General features: G+C 35.8%; 1 protein-coding gene across 1 annotated transcript in view; it reads right to left on the reverse strand.

The window, feature by feature from the left end:
- Positions 1–23469, reverse strand: part of CHPT1 (choline phosphotransferase 1) — a 31983-nt gene that overhangs the window by 3174 nt on the left and 5340 nt on the right. The window contains exons 2-7 of the mRNA XM_058568558.1: positions 16089–16236; positions 15667–15808; positions 8744–8828; positions 5967–6098; positions 3308–3466; positions 2716–2841 (exon numbers count right to left, since the gene is read on the reverse strand). Of these exons, the coding sequence (XP_058424541.1) occupies positions 2716–2841; positions 3308–3466; positions 5967–6098; positions 8744–8828; positions 15667–15808; positions 16089–16236 (792 nt within the window). The remainder of the gene's footprint in view (positions 1–2715; positions 2842–3307; positions 3467–5966; positions 6099–8743; positions 8829–15666; positions 15809–16088; positions 16237–23469) is intronic.

Genomic DNA, 23469 nt, shown 5'->3' on the forward strand with positions numbered 1-23469 from the left:
CTTTCATATATCTCATATTTCAGCCTCATGATAGTGGTCTGGAATATGCAGGGTATTTCACAGTTACACATACTGAGGCTCAGAGTGGTAAAAGGCCTAGACTAAAATACAAAAGCTGGAAAGTAACTTAACTCTTCTGACTCCACATTCTTTCAATTTTCTGCTGTGCAACAAAGCCACCAATTTTCTACTAGAAGGAGCTATCAGTCATTATAATGAAATAATTCCATCACATACATTTCTTTTTTTTTCTTTTTTTGGTGAGGAAGATCAGCCCTGAACTAACATGCATGCTAATCCTCCTCTTTTTGCTGAGGAAGACTGGCTCTGAGCTAACATCTATTGCCAATTCTCCTCCCTTTTTTTTTCCCCAAAGCCCCAGTAGATAGTTGTATGTCATAGTTGCACATCCTTCTAGTTGCTGTATGTGGGACGTGGCCTCAGCATGGCTGGAGAAGCGGTGGGTTGGTGCGCGCCCGGGATCCGAACCCGGGCTGCCAGTAGCAAAGCGCGCGCACTTAACCGCTAAGCCATGGGGCCGGCCCCCACCTACATTTCTTATTCCTTTGAGATTAGTTGTAAGAAAGTAAAGTCCTGGAAAAGACACTATAGTTGAGGGGAGGCATATATAAAATTGTGTGGTGTACAAAATTATGGAGGAAGGCACACTATTTAAAAACCTTCCCAGAGACCAGGGGCAAATGCTTCCTTTCAGAAAAAGGAGCCTCAAATCTCTGCCGTGGAGAGGGAATTCTCACCCATTAGAGGAAAATATATCATTTACTTGAAAAGCTCCACCTGACCCTTTTTGCTCTGAAGCAAGAACTTTTTCCCTAAGGATGCCAAAGGGCACGTATGTTTTGTTTGGTCCACATAATGTTTTTTTGTTATTTTTAATTGTGGTCCACAATTTTTCTTTTTAAAGAAAAACTGAATTTGATTTCTTCACCATAATCCGTGACTCTGATTATTCCTTACCATAATCTCCACCACTGGAGGCCAACTCACTCATAAAATAGGTGCTTGAATTGTTAACACCTGACATTTTAATTATGTTAAACAATTCCATTTGTAATACATATTTAAGTTCACTAAAAGAAAGCCTACATTGAATTTTCAGATATTTTGAATAATCACCCCCTACTTCTTAAATTTAGATTGTTTTGGAGCCCTAAAAATATTTATAGTGGATAACACATTAAAGGAAATTATTCTGATTTTCAAGGACCTTTTAGAATATTGCCTGAAAAACTTTCAAGGATTAAGATTTACATCTCACCACTATTTAAAGAATGGAAGACTTGAATGGACCACAAATGGATATTAAGTTATTAATTTACTCCAGAAAAAGTATAATACTATAGAACCTAGTTTATTATAAAGGATCATCAGATGCATCCCAGTGGTCCACGCACAGAACAGATGCAGTTTTTTTAATGCCTAAATCTAACAAATTAAAGTGTGCGATTATTGACATTATCAAAAGATTCACTGCAGGGTTTCTTTTAGTGTACTTTAATGTGTGTTTATATATCACTAACAATTTGGTGAAGGCCAGTGAGGTCCAGAGGTAGAGAAAAATATAGCAAAATTGTTCAGAACCACCAGTAGTTGAAGACAAACCATAAAGATAATGTCTCAATAAAATAAAAAATTTAATGCTTCCCTTGTCCACTTTTGTGATTAAGGTGTTACCAACAATGATTTTCTTTTCCTCAGATGGCTAAAGCTTCTCTCTCTCACTTTTTTTTTTGGTGAGAAAGAGTCACTCTGAGCTAACATCTGTTGCCAATCTTCCTCTTTTTTCGCTTGAGGAAGATTAGCCCTGAGCTAACACCTGTGCCTATCTTCCTCTATTTTGTATGTGAGTCACTGCCACAGCGTGGCTGACAAGTGGTATAGGTCCATGCCCGGGATCTGAACCCATGAACCCTGGACCACCAAAGCAGAGTGCGCTGAATTTAACCACTACGCCACGGGGCTGGCCCCTAAAGCTTCTCCCTTAAGCACCATAATTCTATATTTTATAATTATTTTGGATAGAAATTAATATATGTATTATCCATATCACTTTCATAAGCAGGATGTCATCAATGAAAATTTAATTTTTGCTTGATGAGAGTCATCATTATTAACATAAATTATGCACTATCCTCAAGGGCCATACAGATATATATGGTTGCTTACTTCGAGCACAAAATGGTCACAGAATCCTGTACATGGTAGTATTGTCTGTTCTGTTTTGTTTCCTCAATCTTAGCTGACAGTTCTTGATGCAATAAGTGCCCACCTTTGCTAACATTAACTCTATCTAATTTACCTATTACCTGCTATAAGCCTGGAATAATTTCAACAAGCTTGATTAAGTAAAAGTCAGATACTAATAAGTGTTTGTAGTCCTTTGGGCAGAATGAAGTGATTTTTGACATCTTTATACTGTTTTTTTGGGGGGAGAAATATAGTTATCTTTAAAGTACACAGTTGTGTTTTTAAGGATTTAAGTTGTTGAAAGCCTGATCTGCAGATATGTGGGCCATTTCTACACACAATAAAAAACAATTCACAGCTTAAAAGAAGTAATTTTAAATGTTCAGAAACATTTACTTATAGACTACATAGTGAGGCCACCTCGTATCTCACTGAAATGACTCTTAAGCATAGTGTTATCCAACATCTGTTAAAAATAAATAAAAACCTTAGCAGAAAAGAACTTACCATTGCTATCCACAGAACAACATATTCGTCTACAAAATTATTAAAGTACTGGTCTAAAAATAAAAGACCTGGGCCAAAAAAGACAGTGTCTTGAAGATACAGTTCACTTTTGGTCATGTGAGCTATCTATAAAAAAGAATAAAAAAATACTTTCATTATTAAATTTTAAATGTTTTAGCTTTTATTTTTAGGACAGAATTTATTATAACTTTAATTCACTATTAAGACAAATAAGGATAAAGAGGTCATTGAATCTCACATTTGATATGGGAATACTGAATCTAAAAGTTCTCAAATTCATAACTGGGTAGCTTATTAAAGCTTCCAGTATTTAAATTCCTTGATATCAGAAAGTTATAATTGATAATTACAGCTAAACAAATAATTAAAAGGACTTACTATAAAGTAAGAATCTCCCTGCATATAACATTAATTCATTCCCAGTTTTACTTGGAGCACAAACAGCTAACTATTTATTATGATGATAACACCACAAAAAACCTACCCATTGTATGAAATAGTTTCCAGCTTGGTGTTTAAGGACCAAGTACATTATTTACACCATGAATTATAAACTAAAAGAATTTCTTACCACCAATTTTTGTGAGACTTTAGCAAAGACACATCCAAACATTAGGGTATAAAGACAAGGATGCTTTTCGAACACATTAGTTGCTGACTTTTTATAGATCATTATTGCCAGTATAATAATTATTCCTATGTGGAGTCCAGGTGACAAGACACTGGTGCCCTAAGGATAAAGCAGAAAATCAGCATCACATTTTAAGATTGCATTTATTACAATGCAAACATTTTCTGAGCATCTATTTTGTGCTAGGAACTAGAGACCTAAAGAAGAGTATGATGTAGTGTATGGTCTAAAGGAGTATATAGACCTTAGCTTTGCTTTTCAAACTTCCACAGAACCCTAGGGTTACACAGAGGTAATACAGTGTCACAGATATTTGATTCCAATTTTATATATACACACATCTTAAACTAATAACCACTAAAAATAACAATATGATTTATTCTATCTATACCAAATTTTACCATGCTGAAGGCTATCAACACTTGGATTCCCAAGTTAACATATCTTTGTGCAGATACTGAAATAAAGCTTAACCTGCCAATTTTACAAAATATCTTAATCACTGATTAGGAAGAGTTTAATTCTGCCCTGGTCTCTCTCTATACAAACACCCTCCCCCCCTTTTTTTTTGCATTTAAACTGCAAATGCCGTCTTATGTAACACTGTACAACCCAACCATTACATTTTTATCTACGTGAAGCAGGATTCTCTCAGCACTGCTTATTCTAAACAAAGTATTGAAATAAATTTGGTATAAAGACTTATTAAATCTATAGCCAGCAATTTAAATGTGTTCATTAAAACAGCCTTATTCTTGAGTTTACATGTTATAAATGAGAACTTAATATAAAATTACACTAATAATACTATAAATACTATAAAATCATACATGTAATAAAACACTATGTATACTACATAGTAATAAATTATAAAAATTTAGATTAATATCATAGTGCTTTTATGTATATTATGGTTCTGTAGATTTTATTCAAGAAAATCTGTTGCAAAAAAGTTGGAAAACCACCAGTTGAAGAGTTTAAATCAACTACTTCTTAGCCATAGTGTTTGATTTCTTATCTTCCTTCAAACATGTAATCACAATTATTTCTTAGTAAAATATTCTCTAAAGTGACATTGATCCTCACTAAATCTTATTTTCTTTAGTGTAACTCGTGTTCCGGGCAGTGCTCTATTTTATCATCCATGGTCAAGCAATGAGTATTCCTAAGCACCCTATGCAGAGTACTGTACTGAGGTCAAGTGAGAAAATACTTCAAAAAATGACAGTTTTTCCAAATATATCAGAACTTATGTATCTAAATGAGTTTTATACTTTGCTTTTGAACTATATATATAAAATTTATTCATAAAGATTGACAATTTATGAATTATGCGGATTCCTTTGAAATTGTCTTGAGAGCCAAATTTATACGTTTTCTTAAGAGAATGAGACTATTTTTTTACTAAAAATGCTATATTTCATGTTTATTACTCCTTTTATTTATTAGACCTGGCTCCAAATGACTTTGATTTTCTTTCAAAATCAAATCCACCCTTAAAGGACAGAAATTTTGAACTACAGCACCAAAGAAATTAGAGAAAATGAGCTGTGGCTTAAAGCAATTCTAAAAAGACATTCCAACAACATTTTGATAGAAGATGGCATCACTGGAGTAAGTACTTATCGTACTTACTTGAAGATGACCATTTGTTTTTTAAAAACACAGATATTATGTTATATTTGTTTAAAAACTAGGCAGGCGGGTGGCCTGGTGGTGCAGTGGTTAAGTGCATGCACTCCCCTTCGGCGGCCTGGAGTCCGCAGGTTCGGATCCCGGGTGCAGACTGATGAACCGCTTGTCAAGCCATGCTGTGGCAGCGTCCCATATAAAATAGAGGACGATGGGCACAGATGTTAGCCCAGGGCCAATCTTCCTCAGCAAAAAAGAGGAGGATTGGCAATAGATGTTAGCTCAGGACTAGTCTTCCTCACACTCACACACACACACACACACACACACACACACACACAAAACTTGGCAGGAATTCTGATTCCCAAATAAAAGTATTGAAGAAGTTTTAAAAAACAAATATGAATAAATACAAAAGTATTACAGCATGAGCAAGTGTAAAGTATACATACATAAGGTTTACCCACTCAAGAATTAAGGTCAAAAATTTTACCTTTTAAAATATTAGAATAGTTTTTTAAAACATATTTCAGTGAACTTTCAATGAAATTTACTTCATGAGTAATAAATTGCCCCATATGTGAAACCATGATGTTTGGCAGCTTTCCTGCCATTCAGTCAGGAACTCATTCCCTTCTCCTGCTCTCCCCTATTAGTGCAAGGCACAACATGCAAGAAAACAAATGGCAAGTCTTAATTATGTACAGTAATGAAACAGTGGATGATTAAATGGAATGTCAGAAAAGTCTACTCAGAGAAAGGCTGTAGAGAGAGGGAAAAATGCTTTCTCATCAGTCTAAACTGTTTTTAAAATGCTTTTGTATTATGTGCCTAAAAAGAATTCTTTAAGATACTTAGTTCCCTTTCCCATTCTTGAACTTTGGCATATTTTTAGTATCTCTGTAGCTGGTGATAAGAAAATTTATCATAAAATTAATACTAAATGATGATGAAATTAATGTCTTACTGCTATAGTAGATCCATTCTTGCCAACACCACCATGGAGGATAACATGGAAATAATTCGAACAGGAAAATATTGCTCCACCTACTACTCCAAGAACTGGAAAGATCTTCAACTTTATTTCTAGAATGGGTATCTTTAGGGAGAGAGGAAAGAAACAAATAATTAAGAAAACAGAATTTCTTTTCCTACTAAATAGTAAAGAAACATTATTATGTGGCCCTGTACAATATCCTTTTTCTTAAAATCAAACCTTAACTTCTGGAATGTAGCCTGAAGTGGTAACTTTTCTTTTAATGGTTTTATTCATTAAGTGAAAAATGAATCCACCCAATTCAGTGAAGTCTACTTACATAAGTGTGATGAAATATTTAATTTCACAAGTCTTCATCTGACTTAAAGGAAACATGAAAAAGGATATTTCACTTGAATTCTGTACCTCTAAAAGGCAGCATCACAGCAAAGTCAGACACCATGATCTGCACCATGAATGTGACAAATATCACGATGTGTGTGCATGCAAAAATTTTGTGTCGTTAATATCCAGGATTAAATTTCTAGCAGTATATTTACCTGTTGGTCAACTGCTGTTCAAGAAAACTTCCAAAGGCAGCAAAGGATTTAAAAAACAGTAACAATGAATTGCCAAAAGCTGTAGGCTATTGTGGTTTGAAAATAGACTTTGAAATACTGTACCAAAATTTGTGGAAACTACAGATTAACAATTAAATTTAGAAAATCTACATCTAAAATAAGTATTCTTGTTGGCGAGAAGAACAGGTGTACTTTCTTCCTATGGTATTGCCAAAACATTGAATGAAATGATTTTAAGATTAAATTCTTCCCCATTATAACTAACTCAGAATTCCAAATTTAAGACAACCACATCTGACTTAATGACCAGAGTTGCCTAACTGCCTCTAGGTCCACATTCACCTTCTTATGGGTACTAGCTGAGCAGCTACCATAAAAGACACATTGCATCCTTCTAGCATATTTTAGAGGCCTACAGTATCATATCCTTGATTCTATTATTTATTCTTACATGATGAGAAGGAATATGAATGTCTCGGGGAATGTACCACTACTTAAAAATTGCTCAAAGTCTATTTCTGAGCCTAGTGATTTGAACTGTAACTGGCAATTCTGAAACTAAATGCCACAGAGAAGTCTCTTACTACTTTTTTAATAGACTTAATTTTTAGAGCAATTTTAGGTTCACAGCAAAATTGCATGGAAAGTACATAGAGTTCCTATACACTCCCTGCCCTCCCCCCACAGATAGCCTCCCCCACTATCAACATCCCCCACCAGAGTGGTACATCTGTTACAATCCATGGACCTACACTGACACATCATTATCACCCAAAGGCCACAGTTTATATATATTAGGGTTCACTCTTGGTGGTGTATATTCTATGAGTTTGGACAAATGCACAATGACAGGTATTCATCATTATAGTATCATACAGAATAATTTCACTGCCCTAAAAATTCTCTGTACTATGTCTATTTATCCCTCCTTCTCCCCATCCTCTGGCAATCACTGATCTTTTCACTGTCTTCATCGTTTTGCCTTTTCCAGAATGTCATATAGTTGGAATTATACAATATGTAGCCTTTTCGGATTGGATTCTTTCACTAAGTAATATGCATTTAAGGTTCCTCCATGTCTTTTCATGGCTTGACAGTTCTTTCTTTTTAACACTAAATAATATTCCATTGCCTGGATGTACCATGGTTTATTTATCCATTTACCTACTGAAGGACATCTTGGTTGCTTCCAAGTTTTGGCAATTATGAACAAAGCTGCTATAAACATCTGTGCTCCTGTTTTTGTGTGGACGTAAGCTTTCAACATATTTGGGTAAATACCAAGGAGCACGGTTGCTGCAGCAGTGGTAAGAGTACGTTTAATTTTGTCTCTCTTACTATTTTTACCAAAGGTATATAGCTTAGTGATTACAGAGTCTGGAATCAGTCTACTTAATTCCTAGCTCCAGCACTTACTAGCTGTGTGTCCTTGGACAAATTACTTAATCATTCTGAGACATGTATAGAACAGAATAATAATAGTATCGATTTCACAGGACTGTTCTGAGGGTCAGATGAAACAGTGATAGTAAAATGTTTAGGAACATAATAAACATTGAATAAATGTTAGTTGTTGGCTACTGATATTATCCTTATTATTCTTACTCCATGGGCATGAGGCTGTGAGGCAGTCAGGGCTGTGGACTCAAGTTACACAATAATAGTTTCTTCATAAATTTTCTTCCTATGCAAAGCATGAATTTATGACAGTGGCCTGAGAGTCAACTTTTATCAAAATACGAGGTCACCCACCAATCAGAAAATAAAAACACTCCTTAATATGGGAAACTATACCTCACAGATTATACAAAATACAAATTAGCAACTTTTCTTTCCTAATATTGAGGGACAAGTTTCAAACGTAAAATGTTTTACTGAATTTACTTTTTTAAATATCTATTTTATGAGATGAATTTTGGCCTGGAAAAGGTAGTTCAACTAGTGTGTTTAATTTTGTATTAGGGAAATGGGGTCATTTTCATCTATATGGTAATATGTTCACACATAGGGGAACATGCCATAATAAGGTATATTGGATAGTAAAGTTATAAAATGAAGGAAAAAGGTTAAGAAGTGGAATGAATAATAAATACAATGCCAAGGATTTCTGAAGAAAATTAACAATGTGATATTTTTTCCTAAATATTTAAAAAGTACTTAAATATAAATTTAAATACTCTGATTTACCGTATAGTCCCACATGGTTGCTCCTCCAAATGTAGACAACACAAAAATGATCACTAAAGCTATCTGAATTTCAGTCACATCCACTCTAAAGAGGAAGGACAAAGAATAGAAAAGATGTTTGTAAATAAAATTCCTGAATATGAAGGTTAGTTAACCATCTATTAAATATCAAAGATGTAAATATCTCGATAGGCTTATTTTTACCTTTAGTTCCATCACTGAATTATCAGTTGACTACACTGTTAAGTGAAAAAACCTACAGAACAGCATGCACTCACATATAGGTAAACAGTATATGCACAAGGAAAAAAACTTGTATAGCATATATAAAATTGTTAATAGCAGTTATCATTGAGATTACAGAAGGCTTTTACTTTCTACCTTATGTACTTCTGTAAAGTTTGAATTTTTTTTATAACAATCATATATTATTCTTGTAATCAGGAAAAATCATAATATAAAAACAACCAGATGATTTACGGCAAATTCTTAAACACTTCCAAGTCAATTTCACTTAAAAAGTAGGGAAAATTCCAAGAGCTTTCCTTATTAAGTTACTAATAGTCACTATAGCTTTTTGGTTTCTACAGACACTTTTCCTTTAATATATAAACATGCTTAAATTTCTGTCATAAAACCACTAAACTAACCAAATCAGTCTCTAATCTGCATTCCTCTGAAGCTATCCACTCCTCTCTCATTTGCTCCATAAGCTGTTTAACTGACAACTACATTTGTGATTTCCTCCTCTCTTCATATTTGCTCCTTAATCTACTGTAGTCTGGTTTTTGGCCCCATTCTACTAAAATTGTTTAAGGTAAACAGTGACTTTCAATTTGTCTAATCTAAGGGATACATTTCAGTTATTATCTTGCATAACTTCTCTGCAATATTTAAAATGCTGATCACTACCTCTTTCTTTCTTTCTTTTTTTTTTTTGTGAGGAAGATTGGCCCTGAGCTAACATCCATGCTAATCCTCCTCTTTTTGCCGAGGAAGACTGGCCCTGGGCTAACATCCGTGCCCATCTTCCTCCACTTTATATGGCACGCCGCCACAGCATGGCTCGATAAGCAGTGTGTCGGTGCGTGACCGGGATACAAACCGGCGAACCCCGGGCCACCGTAGCGGAGCACATGCACTTAACCGCTTGTGCCACTGGGCTGGCCCCACTCCCTCTTTCTTGAAATGCTTTGCTCTGTTTTTACTTATTTCATGCTCTCTCTCGATTCTCCTACCTTGCCGGAAGCTCTTTTCAGGCTCCTACCTAGACTGCTTTCTCCACATCTTAAATGCGTCTGTTTCCAGAATTCCATCTTTTCTCCTTTTAGACTCTCTGAACAATTTTATCTATACTTAAGACTACCATCTATATGCTAATGACCTCTAAATGCACATCTCCAAATTCACATCTTTGTTTCTGAGCTCCAGATTTTTGTATCTGTCTACCTACTTTACATCTCCTCTTGGATGCCCTGGAGTCTTTAGATGCTAGAGGAATACCTATTGCTCTGCAAATATAAGAAATGCAGGGATTAGATGATAAAATAAAATCAGATATGGAAGAAAAGACTTCTCAACTGAGTTATTTTGGGGGCATTTAGGAAGAAAAGGTGAACTGAACATTAACCCACAAATAAAAGGAAAATATGAATCCAGTATTTGTAAGGTCAGTGGCAGGTAAACCAAGGCCTCCTGGCTGCATGGAGAAATAGTCAACTTAGTTGAAAAACGTAAACATAATAATATAATGTATGGTACTTTGTGGAGAAAAAGGGGGAAAGGTACTAACATTTACTGAGCATCTATTATGAGTCTTATGAACTATAAATTATTCCTATTTTTTGAAGAGGGAAATTGAAATGATTTTTCCATGCCTGTATTGGAACATCTGGATACTGCTATAGGAAAATGACTTCAGAGCCAAGACTCTTCCTACTACACTTATGATTCATTGTTAGAGTTTTGCACTCTTTTTCCAGTAATAATGGTAAAGAATTACACTGTTATCCATAATTTTCCCAGGATATGACTAGTGACCGGAAGCAACTAGGAAAGCTGATAGAGATTATAGAACAAACTTTCTCTCAATGAACTAAAATGACACACGTGGGGATTGAGCTAGGAACCTTGGTTTCATATATGCATCATTCACACCACTGATTTTAAACTAAACTCAAAGCTTCATTCTCTCTCTCTCTGCCTTTTAAGGATAAACTAAATAAGTAACAATTCTTGAGTCTGGAAAAAAGAAACCTGAAAAGATATGATAAAAAGGGTGGAATCACAAAATCCTCAAATATTTGAACTATGAAGAGACAGTTGAAGCTTGAATGATATATTAGACAAACAAAAGAATATTCTGTATAGCAATTTACAAACTTAAAGAACTCGTCAATGGGTCCAAGTTTTTAAAAATTGGATCCAAAAAAACTTCAAAAAAGATGGATATTGGGGATATGGTGCAGGTATATCCTTAACTCCCAAACTGTTATCACAGAGGACAATCTATAATAGTGCTGTTCAAAGTGTGGTCCAGGGTCTGCTACCAGTCAGTAATGAGATAAGTATAGAAAATGAGAGTAAGCATTTAGGCACTTTATGGTAATCTGATAGAATAATTTTGTATCTGTTGAGTTGAATGAAATATTGGGGACTGTATTTTATAAGTCTGTTTTTTTTTATTTTTTTAATTGCATGTTATTAGTCCACAATGGATTGCAGGGGGCAGTGGGGGAGAAACTAGTCCTTTACCACAAATTTTTTGAGAAATGGACCTAATACCATATAGAAATTTTCATGCTTTTGAAAGAAAAGAAAATTAATACCGAGCCTAAATATTCACATGTAAATAACAAAATACCACATAATACAAGTTAACACTGGACTTGGTTTAGATTTTAAAATTAAGCTTTAAGCATTGTGTGCTCTACTGAACTACACAAGACCCTTGCTACATGGGAGCAAACATGCTATGAATAAGATGCCTCATCTCACATGGCAAGCATTAATATAGAGACAGGTTTTATCTGTAATCCTATAAATTATTCCACTAACTGTACTAAGGAAAATACTAATGAATGTGTCACTGATTAACTAAAAAAAAGTCTTTAATCAACAGTTGAAAATTATAGTTAAAAACAGTTATTAATGTTTTGTGGTTTAAATGATCTAATTCAAGGTAACAAATTCATATTTGTACTGAAATCTACATATTTCCAAGAGATAAAACATATAGCAATGAAAATATCCACAAGTAAAATAGAATAGTATTTCTATTTCTGTTTTATGAAATAATATAGAACAGTATTTTTACATTCATAAGAAAAATAGAATAGTATTTAGTCACTCTCTTTCTCCTCTGTTTAATTTTTCTTCATACAATTAGAAGAGGCAATCTGCCAAGGACCCTGAGCATCCGTGCACACTCTTGCTGGGTGTGCCAAGAATGCACGATCCTGAGCACTCTTTCCCTGGGGCCATTTCTCAGAGTTGTATACACAGGGGGCAACCTTGAAGGATGAGATTATATCTCCCCCTAGGGAGCAGGCTTGCTTATTATAAAAGCAACAGATTCCTCAGTGTTCCTCTCCCATAAAGCAATCCACTCTACATGTAGGCATTCATCTAGTCTCACCTGCATGGCCCCCATGGGACTTGGGGGTTGGGGCACTCGAACCTGGCATGAACATGAACCTCTGGCTACTGCTTTTGTCCTGAGTAATAAAGTTGTCCTCTGCCTCTCACCCAGGAGTTTTGTGTCTTCTGCCAGCATCCATGAAACATTAACAGGCTTGCTTGGTAGCTTGTAAGCAGGGTAAAATCCCACACTCTTTACAGTTCTTGAGAGAGCACTTTCCACTACCTAACATATTAGATGCAGTATTCACTTGTTTAGCTCGCTTTATTATTTGTCTCCCATATTAGACTATAAACTCCAAAGGGGCAGGGATTTTTGTCTGTTTAGTTTACTCTTACTACCTTAGCACCCTAACAGGGCCTGGCATATACTGGATGCTCAATAAATATTTGTATAAATATTGCAAAAACATTTATTCAAATTCATTGTATAAATATTACATCAGTATTCAATAAAATCACTCAATAAATTATATTGACCTTCCATCCTCAAATTTATTTTAACTCAATTTCTTCTGTATGTTTATTTCCTTATGAAATCAGTTCCTTATCAGTAACTTACTATTAATACATTAGACATATGATTTTCTTTTAGTAAGAGTTACTTTTTAATGTCATTCATGAGAAAGTAAACATACAAAAGAGACTGAATTAAAACAAAAAGAGCATGGCATGACAATGCTAACTTTATTACTGAGTACTTCTGTTCTCCAGATTCTGTACTAAGTCCTTTATATACACTATTATTTAATCTTCACAATTCTTTAACATAATTTTGATTATTCCCATTTTACAGATGAAGAAACTGAGGTTAAATAACTTATTTCTGGTCAAACAACTGGTATGTTACAGCCAGAATTTGATTGTACCCAGTCTGATTCTAGAGCCTGTGCTTTTAACTAGTATACTAAAGCAGAATCAATACTGACTAATAAATAACTTGAAGGGCTATGAAAATTGGAAAAAAATAAGTAGCAAAATGTAGTAACATTATTAAAACCTTAAGCTTTTGAGCCCAATTACACAAACTCTCATTTGGCATGTTTTTCATTCAGTTTTTCAGAAAGAGAAAAACTACATAAAACAGGCTTAAATCAAGAATATATTCATAAAACCAATTTCCACAGTATATTCTGAGATTGTTTGACCTGGTTTCATATATCTTTATTCCAATAATACAAATACTATAAAAATTAAACCTCTCAAAAATTGACAGATTTTCAGGAAATCCATCCTAACCAACAGACAATACTGACTCAGTTTGTAAGCATTTCTAGAGGCTTGGCTGATGTCTTACATATGGATCCTTCTTGTAGTGTTAAGCTGGAGCATCAATCTACGTTACTCAATGCTCCATGATATTTTTACTTTGGCAAAGTGAAAACGTATGCTGCTTAAGATCTCTGCCTTAGAGAGTTAGTATTTTAAATGGCTGATCCCCTGGGGGCACTGCAGGATCTCCTCCATTCCCTACATGCTTGGTGCTCAGCCACAGTAGCCATTTCCCTAACATTCTGAGTTCTTTCCTCCTGCTTCTGCCTAGAGTGCTTTTACCCCAATCTGTCTGTCATATTCCGTCCACAAATGACTCATCTTTGTATCTCCAGTTCTAGGCACAGTAGGCGCTCAATCAATAGCAAGTGAGTGTAAAATTTACAACTAGGCTAGGAATGTGAACTAACTCATTTCAGAAAGATTTTTAATGAAGTTAGAAGCCAAAAAAAGTAAAGTCTAAATCATTAAATAAAAACAACAATAATAATTAACCAGAACATTGCATTATTACATTATTCCAGTTTACCATAGCAAGTTCAGCAAATTAACTAAAATGCATTAGACTTTGCAAAGCTACTTGCTCTATTTTAGCATATCTTAATCTATAAATAGGTACAGATTCTTAATTTTACAGAGTTGCCTTGAATTTTAGCCAGGCTTTTTGATCCTTGGGCTCTTGACCAGTAGGTAAGGAATCAACTAAAGACTCACATTTTCCATAAAAGCTTTCCTAAACTAATTCAGCCTACAATTACCTTTTCCTTACTTAGAATTTTTTCAGTGCTATGGAAACCTAAAGCAAGTCATTTTACACTTGGTTATAGACTGTACTAACGGCGTCACATAAGCATTATCTCATCCCTTTAATGCAGTGTAGTATATGGTTCTGAAAACAGGGATTTTAAAAAAATGTATTTTGTATCCTTCCGCAGCATCTAATCACATAGTACTGAGCAGCAGTGATTAAGAGTGTGGGGTTTGTAGTCAAATAGACTTGAGTTTTAATCCCAGCTCTACACTTGCTAGCAGGATAAGGAAGTTCCAGAACCTCTCTGCCTCATCTATACAGTGGAGCTAACACCCTTACAGGGTTCATGTGAGGAATAAATGAGATCATACACGTAACGCCCGAAACATGCAAGTGCTCAATAGATGGTAGCTGCAATTAATCCATAATTTAGAATCAACGTGAAAAATTGCTAAGGCCTTCCCTCTGCTAAACGATCCATAATTTCGAGCTTCTCCTCTCATTTATCATTATGAGAGATTTCTTCCTCAGAGCTCCTGCTTCTGCTGCGCAGCAATAAAGTGGGGCTATAAAGAATCAGTAGACATGGGAAGCCAGAGCTGAGAACGAGCCGCTGGCAGACAGTTCTTAAAAGATCAGGCAGAGGGGGAGCCAATGGGAACCCGGAATAGAGAACAGAGTTCCTGCTTTGTGCACTATTTCCTGGTGTCTAAGAAAGAGGCATCAGAGCAGATGCATCCTCTAATGCTTAGCTCTAACATTTACAAGATGCTTTTACATTATCTTGCCAATTGTTTACCACAGCCGAGAGTCTCACAATTACCTGTTGTTGGTGACTGTTGTAAGGGGGTCCCCCTTGCTGGGCACATGAAGATTTGACCAAAAAAGACCTTTAGATTCCATATCTCATTATTTTATTAGATAAGTCAAGTGCGTTTATTTAAGTACTGCATATCCTTTTTCTATATTATTCGGGTCCCTTATTTTTCTCTTTCTCCTGTCTAATGTAAACTTGGGCTAGTAAGTTGGAGAAGGGGAGAAAAAAATAGAATTATTATCAAATATGTAACTATTTATAAGATGCAGAATACCTAAGAGACTTAAATTAAGCTGTAGAATTTATGAATGCTCCAATAAATTAAAAGGTAATTTAAATTCCTGATTGAAGCTTTGTCCCTCTTACTATGGATAAATGAAGTATGACAGTGTGAAAATTAATTCAATTATATTTTAAAATGTACAACTTAAAATACATACTTACTTTCCAAACCTCAGCACGCCTGAAACATAAGTCTGCCAATGAGCACAATAAAACATGAACATCCCAATAAAAGAGCAGAAAAACAACCAGTCAGGATGAGTTCCTAAGCGAACAGCAATTGAAGCTCCAACTGCCATAAATACTGAAAGAAACAAGGTTTAAGAACCATTAAGTATTAAAAATAATTAATGAAATAACTGCCATGTACTGTTTAGAAATACAGAATTTTAAGGTATGTAATCTTGGTATTAAAACAGGTACACTAAACAAAATAAATTCTTGAACATAGTTTTAAAACATACTGTGCAAGTTTGCTCCCAAATGTACACCTATCCAAAAAACTGACCACTCAAATAGCTAAGTTCATTTTAGTTTTTAAGACACCATTCAAAAAAAAAAAAAGAAAACCACTACTAACTTACCTGTGGAAAGAGAGTCACAACCATGGTCAAAAAGTTCCCCTAAAGGAGAACAAGAATTTGTTCTTCGGGCTTGTTTTCCATCAATAGCATCCAGTGACTGGTAGATAAAGAGTCCCAGTGCACATAAAAGGTATGTCCAGTATGGTGCCTAAAAATAAATGAAAATAATAAAGACCGTTAAGTGACAATAAGCTAGCTTCTGTTTGAAAATAGCTCAACCTAAGCCAACCGACATATTTTCCTGTGTTCACACTTTATATTATCTCAATATATTATAAAGAACATTCATAATCGTCCTTCTACAGATGAGAATTAAATTGAGAAATCAAATGAATTGCTCGAAGTCATCTGGGTAGAGGGTCACAGAAGTCCATATTGTGAGAAGCACAAAGTTAAATGACCAAACAAGAATTAGGACCCTGATTTTGATTCCTAGTCCATGGCTCTTTTAAGATAATACTATTCACATATGGCACTAGATTTGAAATTATTCAGTAAGCCTTTGCTATGAAAAAAGACCTTAAAGACAAACTACAAACCCCTGCTTCCATTCATAATGGAGTATCAGGAAACTGAATTTACTCTCCCACCTCATATAAGTAGAAAAGCAACAAAATATAGGAAACAACAGTTTTCAGACTGCAGGCAGTACAGCACTGTGATCCCTGACAGAAGGGAAACAAATGAGGTGAGCCCTCTGCTCCAGCTTACGACCTACAGGCAACTTCTAGGCCACAGTACAGGAATGGGGAACCCAAACAGAGCCCAGAGTTCCTGCTGTGTTGAGGAGAAAGGTAGTAGAATTTGGGAGGTCAAGGCAGCTAGAATTTGTGGAGCAGAGCAGAGGAGAAGAGGGAGCTACAGAGGAGAGGGGCACAAGTTGTGGAGATCTACAGAAGGGTACCTGTGAGTCTTTGGCTGAGAACTGATCTGTGCCTCAATGAGACAAAACTACTAACCAAGGCCAGGGGAAACACCACTGGAAAGCTCAAGGCCACACAATTCTTGAAGACCACACAAGTCGGGAATCGTTCATATTCCCACCAGGCACAGCTGAAAGACCTAGTATACCTAGGGCACTGGTAGAGTTCTCAGAAGTGTATTACCTTAGCAGGGGGGATAAATTAGCCCTAGATTAAAGGCTTCTCTGGGCAGCCCTAACAGACTTAAAATCCAGCCTCAAAAGGGTCTGACTGATTCCAGGTAACTTAACTATAGCCAACACAAAGGACATCTTCAAAGAATTAAAAAACAAAATAAAATCTAGTACTCAAAAATGTAAAATTCACAATCTTGGGCATCCAATCAACAATTACTGGTCATTCAAAGAAGCAGCAGAATATGATCTACAACTAGGAGTAAAATCAATCAATATAATCAGACCCAAGAATGACAGAGATAATGGAATTAGCAGATGAGGACACTGAAAGTTTTTATAAATATGCTTCATATATTCAAGAAGGTGGAGGAAAACATGAAAGACTCAAAAAAAACCTCTAGAAATGAAAAATACAATATTTAAAATGTAAAATATACTAAATGAACTTAGCATGTTAGACACTACAGAAGAAAAGATCAGTGAACTGGCAGAGTACCAATGGAAACTATCCAGAATGAGGCACAGAAAGAAAAAAAGACTCAAAACAACTGAACTGGGCATCAGTGACCTGTGGGACAGCAGAAAGCAGTCTAACATGTATGTAATTAGAGTCTCAGAAGGAGAGGAGAGAGCGTGGGACATAAAAAATATAAAAAGAAAGAATGGCTAAAAAATTTCCAAATTTGATAAAATCTACAAATTCATATATCTGGGAAGCTCAACAAACTCCAAGCAGAATAAATATTTTTTAAAAACTCAACAAGGCATATCATAATCAAATTACTGAAAACCAGTAACAAAAAGAAAATTATAAAAGCAGCCAGAGAAAAAAAGACACATTAGATACAGAAGCACAGATAACAATGACAAAGGAAAGAGTCAGTAAACTTGAAGACAGATCAATAGAAACAATCCAATGTGAACAAGAGAGAAAAAAAAATATTTTAAAACAACTATTCTTTTCTGTCAGCACTTTATAAATATATTCCACTTCCTCAGGGACCTGTGTGATGATAGCAATGGCCAACCCAGAATTCTATGTCTTAAAGAGGAAGTAAAGCAAAATTTTTAAGAACTAGAGATTTGAAGTTAGATCTGTGTTTGAGTCCTTGGCTCTGTCATTTAACAGTCAGGTGACCTTGGATAAGTCATTTAAGCTTTGGTTACTTCATCTGTAAGATGTGAATAATACTTATATTGTATCTGATGAACAAATTCTCAGATAGCTCTTTACACAGAACTCAGCACATAGTATGTGCTCAATGAGGTTAGCTATTCTCATTAAATTGTGTTTTGCATACTTTTAGTGACAAATATAATTTTAAAAATACCAACCTATGTCTGTATGGTTTTTGTGGTAATTCTACAAATATCCAATCAAACTGTTATTCCATTCCTCAATCTTTCTAAGTAAATAGAAATTGAAGTTATTAAAATTTCTGGAATAACATAAAAAGTCATTTTCTTGTCATCTATTTTCCATCAAATACTATTACCCTAAATGATAAACTTCTGAGAGTAGTCATGTACCTGAGAGATAGTCCATTTTTCCCTTCTGTGCACAGCACCTTCTTATACTGAAAATGTGGAGCTTCTCAAGAAGCATTCCCAAAGATCCACATTAACAAAAGCTTAATTCTGACCTCTGGTCTGGGAGACTGGCTGCAGAAAAATCTAAAGCGCAAGGCATTAGTGAAAATCTACACTGAAATAAATCTGGTTACTCCTGGACACCACAGTTTGGGGTGGACTCTGCCCCTCATTTAGAAAAGGAAATGAAGACTGGTTCATTAGTTTAAAACTACTTCATTAGGATACTAGAGGAGTTAAGATTTAGAGTTTAAACAGGTAAAGAGGGACAAGGGGAATTTAAAAAGGGAAAACAGAGAGGATGCCCAGGCAGAAACCAAGGCAGAGGCCTGAAAGTGTAAGGCTTACTCAGGAGTCAGTGCCTAGATCCATGTTTCTGGAATAGAAGATCCACAGGTAATTATAAGAGATAAGATTGGAAAGATGATAATATTTCTTAAACAGTATAACAAAGAGCATTTTTTTATGCATTATTTTATTTGATACAGCAATCCATAGAGACAGGGCAGTTATCATGTTCTTTTTATTAAAGATGAAAGTAAAACTTAGGGAAGGGTAACAAAGTTACATCAACACGAGCAGCTAGACTGGGTCCAGGTCTTCTGACTCGCCCCAGCTAGACTGGGTCCAGGTCTTCTGACTCGCCCTGCGCTATGAGACCTGTCATGCCGCAGGCTACACACACTGGATGGAGCTCCTCACCTAGATTCTTACCCCACAGACCACCTATTCCTTCAAACCAGCTGAGAAGATCTTTCCCACTCACACAATGCAACTTCAAGTGCAGGGGGCCCTAGGAAATGGCTGCAGCCACAAGAGGCTTCCTTCCATTTAAACCCAGAAAGGCACACTGGTCCACCAGTACCTACTCCTTTTCCAGTCTTCCCAAGGCCTCAGGAGCCTGACCTATCTTCTTTTTTCCCTGCTGTCATCACTTCCATTCCCACCTGGAAGCTGTTACATAGTTGGCAAATTTTCCACTTCTTTTCTAACCTGTTATCTCTGCAAAACAGGTTTAGGATGAAAATCCACTTGGCCAGGCACAGTGGGACCCTTCCTTCCAGGAGTCTTCCCCAGAACAGCATAATTACAGAAGTGACTCCTGGTGGAAAAAGGATCTACAGAGCCACCCCGACTCAATTCTAGTTTTCAGGTGAACTTATTTTCAAAAATTTTAAATGTAAGCATGGAAAAATCAGACTTGGATGATGAATTATAGAGTCTTAAGTGTCAAACTGACTTAAGTGGAGCCATTTTAAGATGGAGTCGGAGCTGACTTTCCAGAGAAACTGCCTTGCACTCTTAAACCTTGGACTGTGCCAAAATGACAATTGTTTTATAAGCAATTGTTTGAGAAGTCAGCAGGAGAATGGACATCCTGATCACAAAGACTGAGGATTGTGGACTTTCTGAAGATAGAATCAATAGTCAATCAATGTTTAGCCAAGACTAGCTCTCTGCCTCCAATTAAAATTCTTTGTAATACAACTTCCCTTCTTTGCCTTTAAAAGCCCCTGACTTTTACTCCCTAATGGGACACTGTTTGGGTTTCTACCTGAATCTCTGCTCCACGAATTGCAATTCTTTGATCCCAAATAAATGCTTTGCCTCTTAAACTAGTTTCTGTTTTTGAAGATTGACATAAGCAATATATCAGAAGATTTCTATAGAAGAAACCTACTCCAAAAGGTAGAACTTCTCCAAGTCATATTAGATTCCTAATATTTAAAGTTTTTAATTATATAATTTTCATATCTACTGTATGCTTTAAGATCAGAATTTAACAATATATCATAGAAACCTTTCCAAGTCAAACATAAAGATCTACATCATTCTTTTAAATCACTGCATGGTATTCAATTATGTGGCTATATCACAATTTAAGTAATAGCTTCACTAATGATGAATTTTACATGATTTCAAAAAAATTATATAGGTTTATTCTAGAAAACAAAATAATTACTAAGAATCAATCATAACTCCTAGTCATTAAAAAAAAATTCCACGAATAAATTTAAATTATTTTTCAGTTACACCACCGAAAAAAAGCTGTATATAAGTAAGAATCTGGGAAATTTTACTTTTTCTAGTTACTTGAATTACAGAATGCTATTATTCATTATAGAGGTAGAGAAATCAGAGATCGGAACCAGATCATATGGCAATTGTTCTTGCTAAAAATAACTCTGGATCAGAGAGAACACTCATATATAGATCAATTATTTATCCTGGGTATCATACCTCTTCTTATACGTGTGTTTGAATGAGCACACGCATCAGGAAAGGAAGAAAAGACAAGACTTAGAAAGTGATCAATGAGCACATCTCTGCTCATTGGACAAACTTCTTAGGTCTTCTGTAAATGAAAGTGCTACACTAGATAGTCTCCAAGGCCCCATCCTTCATATTAGAATATAATCCTTGCAAAGGTACGAGGCATGTTGTCTGTTTTTAAAATCCGCTGTACCTCCGAGAGGAGCTAAATAACTAGATGATTAAAATCGACTAAAGATGTAAATGTTTCCTATCAGGTATGCCCCAGGTTTTTCTCGCAGGGTGGTTAGGAGTATGGCCTTTGGCCTCCACCTGCATCCAGATCCTTGCTTTGCCATTACCAGCTAAGTGAATTGGATGAGTTACTTAACCTCTCAGTGCCTCAGTTTCCCTTTATAAAAAATGGGAATAATCACTGTTCCTGTCTCATTGTGAGAACTGAATTATTACATATTAAGTGTATAGAAAAGTGCCTGGCATATGGAAGGAACTCAGTAAACTTTAACTATTGTTATTGTTATTACTGATACTACATAAGATAATTTTAGGTGATTCATGGGTAAACTTTTCATTGTATCATTTATGTCTCTATGTTAACGTATTTTGGAAAAATTAATATATTTTTAAAAAATAGCATAGCTATCAAATCTATGATTTTATAGATATTAAGGCTTAGAATGAGTCGAAGTCTTTAAAAAGGAGTAGATTTAAAGTTCATGTAAAGAAAAATAGTAAATAAAAATACTATAAGTAATACACAAAAGCAAAAATCTTCCCGAATTAAAATTTAGGAAATATTGGAACTATACAATGCCTATTTATATGAATTGTTATACTTAAAAAATACCTCTTTGCTTTAAATGGCCTCAGGTATGAGCTGACACATAGGCACAAGGTATTACATAACCAGTAACTATTGGGTCAGCTGGTAACAGGGAGATTTCAATTATTTCCATTATCCAAACATCAATTGACTTCTCTCTCCATAAAAATAGAAACTGCATTTATAAGAGGTAGAAAGAAAGGGTGACTCTAGTGATTTTTAAAAGAAAACTCATGTAGTTTCTAATAGACTGTGAGTCTGACACTGCTCTAACCTGTATTATGTCCCCGTGTTTACCGTCAGACTATGGCTGACGGGCACTTCCTTGTTTACAGAGGGAGGGGTCCCACCTGAGGCCTTGAAAGGGTCCAGAGGCGGCTGGTGCTCAGGAAGGGTACAATCATTCTCATGCCAATCAGGAAGGGCCCTACGGGGCTTAGTGGTTTCAACCTGGACTTTTGGCCTCAGCTCTGGTTAGCGGCCAGCATTTGAGAGGAGCACACCCATTTTTAAGAAACAGTCAAGTTAAAGCTGGGGAAGGCAACCACGCACAACTGCAGTCCAGCCAGCACTTTAGGGCCAAAGGGGCTTTCTCACAACATTAGAAATCTGTAGTACTTTGAAAATTTGTAGTACTTCTCACTTTTTATATTTCACATGAATAGTCTTTTTTTTTTTTTAATCTCCTTTAGCGCTTATTGGAGTTCTTGTCGAAAATGCCAGCCTCTCACTGTGCTAAGGGGAACAGGAAGGGAGAGGGGACGAAGAGAATCCCCGGGACCAGATCTGTCATCAGCATCAAGTGTACCGGTTGCTTTAACATATGTTCTGTAACTTCACAAAATCCACGTGGTCGGAGCCTTATGCCCAGGTCAAATATACCAGGAGTGGGATTTAAAGCTCTTTCTATACACTGCAGTGCCATGTTTTATCCACATCTGAACCAGAATTCTAAAGGAGAAACAACTTATTCCTTGGGAATCAAGTATAGGAAAGCCATAGGATCAAAGAGACAAATTCCAAAGCAAAACTACTTCCACATGATGAATAAATGACAAGCAGTAGGATATACTGGAGTATATGAGGAAGCCATCTGGTTTAAAACTAATTTGCCTGACTTTGTTTTTCCAAGAAGGCCTGATGTGGCTTGTTGGGCATCCAATGTACATCTGCTTTAAACATTTACAATGTCTCAAAGACAAGAATGATGCCCTTAAAGATAGGGACATGGTTTCCCTCCACATCAGCTTTTTTTAAGGATAAGCATCTCTTCCTAGAAACCAAGGATTAATTGCTGATCTGCTGTGTTCGCCTTGTGACCACTGACCTGCTGTGCCAGCAAAGCAATCTTGTGACTGTTGCAAAAAGGACAGTCCTGTCATATGTGATGTATGTTCTTTGTTCCAAGACAGTATATAACCACTCTGTATACCCTACTTCTTTGGTGTGCTTCCTTCTTTGGGGAAGGAAGCCCCTGGGCTATAGTCCTCAGACCTGGTTCATATAATAAACTCACCCCAATTTTGATTTATAGATTGACTATGGATTATTTGTGTCGACACATTACCTGCAGAAGCTCCTTCTAGACAGGGCTG

The sequence above is a fragment of the Diceros bicornis genome, chromosome 25, assembly GCF_020826845.1.
Source record: "Diceros bicornis minor isolate mBicDic1 chromosome 25, mDicBic1.mat.cur, whole genome shotgun sequence".
Taxonomy (NCBI): domain Eukaryota; kingdom Metazoa; phylum Chordata; class Mammalia; order Perissodactyla; family Rhinocerotidae; genus Diceros; species Diceros bicornis.